We start from the raw sequence: 8211 nt of genomic DNA, 5'->3' as shown, positions 1-8211 counted from the left end.
AGTATTGTAAAGTTTTAGGGTGGATTTTTCCTCTACTACATGATGCAAAGGAACATTCAACAGTGTCTTGTTATGAAAATATGACAATTTCCTGACACACGGTAAATTTAATTGTACTGCCATTCAATGCTCAGATGAAACTATGATGATTAACTCCACACTTATACTGCAATTATTTATAGTTAGTATCTTGTCTTGTCAAAAATATTATTCCCACAATTCACATATTCGTGGCAGAGATTTTTCCACTGAATAGGACAAATTCCACTCACTGACCCACCTCGATCATGGTCCTTTGAGATTACAGGGGTATGGCGAGGTGAGTGTAGGACTGATTGGTAAAACCTGGTGACGTGCAACGGTTCAGTGAGCAGTGAGTGTAGCAGGGGCGTTTCAAGGCTGATAAAGTACCTTTGGTGCTATTTTCTACTGATAAGGCTGTAAAATTTAGTGACTTAGTGGTTCAAAACTGTCATGTGATCCTCTGACATCTCCTTACTCTGCATTAATGAGAGTCATATTGACTAGTCAGCTCAACCTCATCTGTTTTCTCAGTACATGTAGTACTTACCCAGCAGAGGAGAAACAAAAAGATCCTTTAATGACCACTGAGTCACTGTTCTTCATGTAGCTTGTTGGAAAAGGTCACTGCTCAGGTGTCAACATAATGACTTTTAAATGCAGTTTAAAAGACCAAGAAATCTTCAGCACTACTGTTATTCATGTGAGATAAACACGTTGTTAATGTAAGCATTGGAGATCAAAATGTTTAAGGTTAGAAACTGAAGGGACAGACTGACTTTTATTTGCAGATAAATTACCGTGGAACCCATTACAACTGTGTGTTTATAACATGACTCATATTACTGATTGTAGACTGACTGTGGAGTTCTTGTTCTGGCTGTCAACATACTTAGTTGTTAGTGTTTAGATATAAACACCTGTTTGTGTAAATGATGTGTGTATGTTACGATGTAGGGTTCAGTTTAACTGAGTGTTGGTGTGTGCATGTTGATTCTTGGGAGACCTTGAGCTTTACGAGATCCAAAGAAACTGTTTGTTTCATCTGAGTGGAGGAAAATTTGTACAAAGATCTGTTTTGACTTAGGAAACGTCAGGAACAAGCTGAACGTGAAGTTTACATACAACGGGCTGCTTTTGTAAGCATTAGAAATGTACTATATGCATCTTTTCTAACTGACAGAGAGGACATCTCCTTATGTCCTAAAGCTGTCACCTGCTACAGAGCTGCTGTGTGACATAAAGCATTAAGAGGCCATGGAGTGGCTTGCTTCCGCTGCCGGGGACATGTGGTTGTGACCGGGCAAAAGGATGGACTGAGTACTGGAAATGCCAATAAGGCTGTACCAAGTGCAGCCTCAGAGGGGTATTAGATTATTAGATAGTTTGTGTATTTTATTAGACTTAAGTTTGGTATTTGGACACTTTTGGCTTTGATTAATAGGATGTTTATTTAAACTTATAGATTGACTGTACTATTTTGTTTCACCATTAGCGTGTGTCGATGTTTTATGTTATCCCCTTTGTGTGTGATTGGTCTGACCAGCCAGTACAGACAGTATGTCCTCTGTTGGTCTGTGTTTGTCAGGTCAGTTGAGTTTTGTTAAGTCATTTGGTTTTCTAAGGTGCTTTATTTTCACAGACTAGACAGTTTAGTTCTGTATGTTTGACTTATTTTATGAACTCAAAACTTTATTGCTTGATTTTTGTGAAATGATTTTTCTCATTTTCAGGTAAATAAAGCCATTATTTTCAAAATCCACCTGTGACTCCTCATGTCTTCCAGCTCGATCCCTCACAGCAGACCTAACAAAGTCTACGGTATACCTGCCACACCTAAGCATTATGGATAGCTCTATCTACACTAATAAATGAATTTAACTCAGCTGTATCACTGGCTCAATAAAGAAACCCAACTCCTAAAGCCCAACCCAACTTCCAGCTTTTAAGGCTATTTGATTTGGACTGATCCTTGTTTGTTTTAGTAGTGCAGGCTTTGTGATGTATAGCTTGTATTTTTTTAAGGGTTAAACAGTCAAACTTTTTAAAGGACGAAAACTCTCACATCATTCTCATAGCTTTTATTGAAATTTTCAACATATTTAGAATTTAAGCACAACTACAAAAACATTTAATTTCTCTTGGAACAAGTAAAAAACAGAAACAAACAAAAAAAAAAAAACATTTTTTCTCCACACATATCTCCACACAAGAGGTGGAGATAAAGAAATATTTCCTTGAAGTGCACAGAATACATCCTGCTGATCAGGAAACACACATCCTACAACAGCTGTAGGCATGTTCCCTCAGGGTATCCCGCACACACACACACACGCACACACATAGACTTAAAGGACATCCTTTGGTTCTTTGTTTGACAAACAGAGGACTGTACAGGCCGTTGCGTAAAATATACAAAAATGTTTATGTTTTATTAATTATGACATGACAATAGAAATCTATCTGACACAGAAACACACAGTGGAATAATATGATGCTAAAATACAATGCAAATTCAAACACACACATATGGACACCTAAATGGTCTTGCACGCCAACTGAAACTGTCTTTGTGTCCTAAGACAACAATTGTGAGGCAGAAGATAAAGTTGTTACCTGGGGCCTTATCATGGATCCATCTTTAGTTTCAGTGTCAGCAGAAACTCTCCTAAGCAAATATTACATGCAAAACACACACATACACACACTGCTGTCCACACACACACTCACACTCTGAACAATCACACAACCAAATCCATGTAAAATGAGAGCTGGCTCTTCCTCATCATTGTCTGTCAAGTGAGACACAGCATTTTAACCAAGAGTTTCAGTGAAACACAACACCGGCCAGTTAATGAGCAAGCCACAGACACAAAGGTAGTTTTTAAAATTCACATAATGCCACAGAGGTTTGGGTATAAATACAGGATGTGCTTAGAGGGACGCAGATGAAAATTTCCAAAGAACTAAGTCAGGATTTACTTTAAAACAGGCTCTCCTGTTCATAGGCTGAAAATAAAAACCACACCTGCTGGATTAAAACCATCTAAATAAACATGTCAGCCAAAAGCAAAGCAGAAAGATCAATATTTATATATACATCTTCATGTCGGAGTCTTTTTGTGGGATTCACCCTGTGGTTTCAGACAGCAAAAACCAACACACACACGCGCACAAAAATACTCATGTGCAACATACATTTTCATTGTATCCTACTTTGCAAATCAATCTGTCAGACGCTTCAGCAGCTGTTCAAACATAGTCTTTCCTGTCGTACCCTCCGCCTGCACTGGTGCTGCGTGGGGCGCTGTACGCCATCCGGGGTGGCTTGTACTTCTTCTCTTTTGGTGGGCAGCTGCTGCACAGCATCGCCCCGCCGATCAGGAGCAGGGCAGCCGTTCCCCAGCCAATGTAGAGGGATGCCCCGAGCTCCCTCCTCTGTGAGCTGATCAGGAGAGGGCTGTAGAAATCCCTGATGATGACGCTGGCGGTCCAGGACACGGGGATGAGGACCAAAAGGCCGGCGAGGATGAAGAAGATCCCAGAGATGATCATCACTTTGGCCTTGGACGCTTCGTCTTCGATGCAGTTTGTACACTTGGCGCCGACGATGGAGATCATGACCCCAAGGATCCCAAGGATGATGGAGATGATGGTCATGGCTCTGGAAGCCTGCAGCTCCTGAGGCAAGGCCAGCAGCGAGTCGTAGACCTTGCACTGCATCTGGCCCGTGCTCTGGGTGACACAGTTCATCCACAAACCCTCCCAGATGGTCTGAGCAGTGATGATGTTGGCTCCGACGAAGGCCGACACCCTCCACATTGGCAGGGCACATGTCACTATTGCTAGGATAAATCCTATGACTCCAAGGGCAATGCCCACAATCTCCATGCCCATCGACATGCTGCCTCTTTTTCTGGTAACAGGGCAAAACTCAAATAGTGAGTCCACAGATTGTCCAACAAACAAAGCCCTTCAGCTCGCAGCAGAGAGTCCCCTGCTCTGTTGTTCAGGTGTCCGTGAAAACTGCTAGCACCTGTAAGAGGGTGTGATGTAGAGATGCTGCTACGGAAACAGGAGATCCTTTATAGCTCAGGGGAGCGAGGAGGAGTACCATGGTGATGATGTCAGCAGGAGGCCGCCTTCACACACAAAGAAAAAAAAAAACACCTGTGCACATACAGTGGAGGAGGGGAGCTAGAGACAGGACGGGTGAGGAGGGATGGAGGGAGGGTGTGTCTTTGTGTGTGTGTGGTTGGTGGGGGTTGGTAAGGTGGCTGCCTCTTGACTTTCAAGAGAAGCCAACACTTCAAAAAACAGAGGTGTTGATCTACAGTAACTGTGATGAGTATAAAGTAAAGTGGTATAAAGTAAATAAGTCCATGAAATGAGATCTGACCAGGTGAGTCACTGATCATCTCAGGTGAGGGGGAAGGAGACGTTCTGTTGTGTATAAACTGAGTGAAGTAGTTAACCACAGTGGAGAACGGGGAGGAAGCTTGAGCCTCTGGCTACTTAGTAAGCTTTGTTGTGAGTAAGCATAGAGACATAAGCACACACACACAAACACACAATCATGCCCTGTGATACTATTGATCTTTCGTTACTTCCTGGTCCCAGTTGTGTGGGTTTCATCAACAGTCGGGATTTGGTGTTAGGATAACAATCCCAAAGATCTGCTGCTGGTGCAAACCGGAATAACTGCACCCAGAGTAAATATGAGCAGGGAGAAAGCATAATAGGCCGATTCTCCGACACCCTAAGCATACAGACAACGTGATCTTCTCAGTATCGGTTAAACTAAATTCTTTACCATGACCAAACAGCTCCTGGTTGAATATACCATATAAAAGAATAAATAAACTGATATTTAATCCCTCTTTAATTTTTTGAACCCCCAGTATTAGTTATTAGTCAAACAAGCCAGAAACTTTAAATTTTTACATTTTAAAAAATGAAAGAAGACTCACAATTACATTTTTTCAAGAATGTATATATATGTATATAAAGTAAATTAATTAATTATCCATGCCACAAATGGCAACTTCATTCTGCATATATGTTTTAATTTTATGCCTGCCTTAAAACAAAGACAAAAAGACTGCTCATGATTTGTCACCTATAGGTTTGAATAACAGACTGATCCAGTGTTTTGGTCATACACACAAATGTTGTCACATTAACAGCTTAAAGTCTCAAAATAGTCCTCACAAAACTACAAAAACATCAGCACACATAAACAAACCCCAGGGTCGAACAATCAGGAAGTGCTGTTTGTTGTTCTATCATCGAGCATCTTCATCTGTCAGTTCACTGTGTTGTATGTAACAACATCAGTTGATGCATGTATATTATGATAAGGACACATAGGCTGGTTGTTTCACCAAAAGTGAAGAAAATGTTCTTCTCAATTAGTAAAGATATATTTACATATTTAATCATGTGAGTTACTATTATTGTGAATATTGTACTTTTTTTATGATGTATTATTACATGTTAAGATACATGTTAAGACTTTATTGACTCTTGAGGTAGACAGGTTACCAGTAGTAAATATAATACTTAAAATTAGCCCCATCTTTAATTAAATGACTTGCTGTTAGTATTTGTTGAAACAGGTCATGTGCAGTAATGTGCAGAGTTAACAGGCTTCTCGGCCTGAGCACACCTGCCAGACACAGGGAAAATTTGAATATTCAAAACAGGAAATAGCCAGTATCTGTGGTTCAGAGGCTGCGTAAGATGCCAAACAGAAATGTAATGTCCTTCCCATTATATCTGGTTTCTGTGCAACTGAATCCGAAAGAAAATTAAGTCACACACAGCTCTGACATGTGGGACATGTGGGGAATTTCACACACATTCATCTCATTTCCTCATACCTCACACCCCTCATTTTTCAATGTGACTGTGTTAATTTGGATCTCCGTTTTTATTCATACAGCCTATAGACCAGCCTGTATTATAATCGCCGTCTCTCATTTAAACCTTTATGTCTTAAATCATCATTTATCAAGTCCAGCCAGAATAAGTTAGGCTCACGTAATGTTTCATACTCAAAATCTTTGTTAGAGTTAATTTAATAATTTCAAAAGATCTAAAACCAAATTATTTTCAGTCATAAAGTCACATTTTAATAAAAGACAAACACATACAATGTTAATACAACAAAAGACATGTCACATAAAAGTTTCAACCTTTGTAGAAAATGCCTAAACAACATAAAATGCTGTGAAATGTGACAGAGATGAAACAAGTGAAATTACATATCTCTCATATCACATGTTGATTTTAACTTCCCTCATTCTTTTTACAGTTTAATCCGCCATTTTGACCTTGCGTTTGGAGCCCAAAGTGGGCTCCATTTTGCTCAGTTCTATAATGTTTCACATCTGTGACTCAGCCAATGTCTGTATTTTGTAGGAACATATACAAGAACAATATTTTCCCCCCAGAAATAAATGCAGTTTAGAAACTTGTTATAGTCACAGGAATGCCCCTATTTGACAGTATGATACTTTACACATACACACTGATCAGTACGATGAGGAACATCTATGAGGAACAATGGATCTAAATGATATGACCACAAATAAATATATAAAATATTAGTTTTACTTTGGGATACAAAGTCTCCATGCTGAACTCTGACAATGGACAAAAATTCTCAAAAATCTTCTACCGTATTTGATCTTTTACTTTTTGAAATTTGATGATGATTTCCCTGGTTGCTTAGACCAATGGCTTTATGTAAACAGTATCATCAAACTACTGCAGAGTGCTTCTAAATCCATTGAGAAGAATCAAAAAATATCTGGTTCGGCTCTATTCAGCCCTTTTCTGGTGAACAGTTGGTTCTAGTTAAACCAGTGTAATGATTTATTATCTACATTTTTATGTACATTTCTTGAAAATGTACAAATAAGCAGGACACATATGAAAATAGTGTAATAAAAATCCCTCCTTAGTGATGTCCTTTTCCGTCACACATAATCCTTCCTGGTGTAGGAGCTCTGAGCCACTGACCGTGGTGCAGCTGAGTATGCTATGCGACTCTGGGGGTGCATGCTGTACCTTGTTGGTTTCTCTTCCCGTGGCGGACAACTGCAGCAGAGAATGGATCCTCCAATTACCAGCAGGGCTGCAGCGGCCCAGCCCAGATACAGAGCTGCCCCGATCTCCATCTTCTGTCCAGAGGGGATGAGTGGACTGTAGAACTCAATGACGATGGTGTGTGCTGACCAGGAAACAGGTACAAGCTGGGCCAGAGCCGCCACGATGAACGCCCCTCCAGAGGAGGCCATCACCCTGGCTTTGACGGCCTCGTCCTCGATGCAGTTGGTGCACTTTGCTCCCACCATGGAGATGAGGAGAGCCACCACGCTCACGATGATGGAGACGATGGTGAGCGCCCTGGCTGCCTGCAGGTCCTGAGGTAAGGCCAGCATGGAGTCGTAGACCTTGCACTGCATCTGCCCCGTGCTCTGGAACACACAGCTCATCCACAGGCCCTCCCAGTACACCTGAGCTGTGACGATGTTGGCACCAATGAAGGCAGAGACCCTCCACATTGGCAGAGCACAGCTGATCACACTCAGGACCAAGCCGAGCACTGACAGAGTGACACCGACCACTTCAAGTCCAAAAGACACCATTTTACACCCAGACAGACGTCTCCTGCGTTGATAAAAAATCCTATTTGTCCTTTCCCTCCTCTCAGTTCCTCTTTATTGAATTTTCTCTTTCTCAGTTTCCCTTGTGTCTCTTTCCCCCTTTGATTTTTCAGCAAATATCTTCTTGATTTTGCCCTTCGAGCTGCTCTTTGTCGACCCTTCTTTCAAGCAGGTGTGCCTCTTTCTCAGGTTGAATCTACTGCACCTGCTCCTGAATCCAGCGAAATGTTGATTTGTCACGTCGCGCTTCCTCCACAAACTCTCTGCTGCTGGGAGCCAATGACCCTTATCATTTCATTACTGAGTGGTCAGGCCCTCCTAAGACATGACATCACCCGTCAAACCAAGCCAATCAGGTGAGTCCTGGGCATTGGCCTCATTTACCACCTGGGTGTGTTGGTGCTGGTTTGCGTGCTTTTTCAGAAGAATATTTTTTATGGTTTAACCTTTTGCCCATGGTAGCTCCAGGTGTGTCTGCTTTATTGCTGTCAGTAGGTAATGAGTGGCCAGGGCAGAG

General features: G+C 41.4%; 1 protein-coding gene across 1 annotated transcript; it reads right to left on the bottom strand.

Moving 5' to 3' along the window:
* Window positions 1-2093: 2093 nt before the first annotated feature.
* On the bottom strand, window positions 2094-7963 carry LOC108894059 (claudin-3). The gene is made up of 2 exons (XM_018692623.2): window positions 7186-7963; window positions 2094-3925 (listed from the first exon to the last, which is right to left on the bottom strand). The coding sequence occupies exons 1-2, from the start codon at window positions 7674-7676 to the stop codon at window positions 3274-3276; spliced, it is 1143 nt and encodes a 380-aa protein (XP_018548139.2). The 5' UTR covers window positions 7677-7963; the 3' UTR covers window positions 2094-3273.
* Window positions 7964-8211: the final 248 nt, after the last annotated feature.

This window comes from Lates calcarifer, linkage group LG20 (genome assembly GCF_001640805.2).
Source record: "Lates calcarifer isolate ASB-BC8 linkage group LG20, TLL_Latcal_v3, whole genome shotgun sequence".
NCBI classification, from domain to species: domain Eukaryota; kingdom Metazoa; phylum Chordata; class Actinopteri; family Centropomidae; genus Lates; species Lates calcarifer.
This window is presented reverse-complemented; position numbering and strand designations above follow the sequence as displayed.

What these genes read in the sequence shown, in the direction of transcription:
- LOC108894059 (XM_018692623.2), bottom strand. Translation starts at nt 7,676, where the DNA reads ATGGTGTCTTTTGGACTTGAAGTGGTCGGTGTCACTCTGTCAGTGCTC. An exon ending in ATGGAGATCGGGGCAGCTCT is followed by an intron (nt 3,926 to 7,185) that starts GTATCTGGGCTG and finishes AAAAAGAGGCAG; the next exon opens with CATGTCGATGGGCATGGAGA.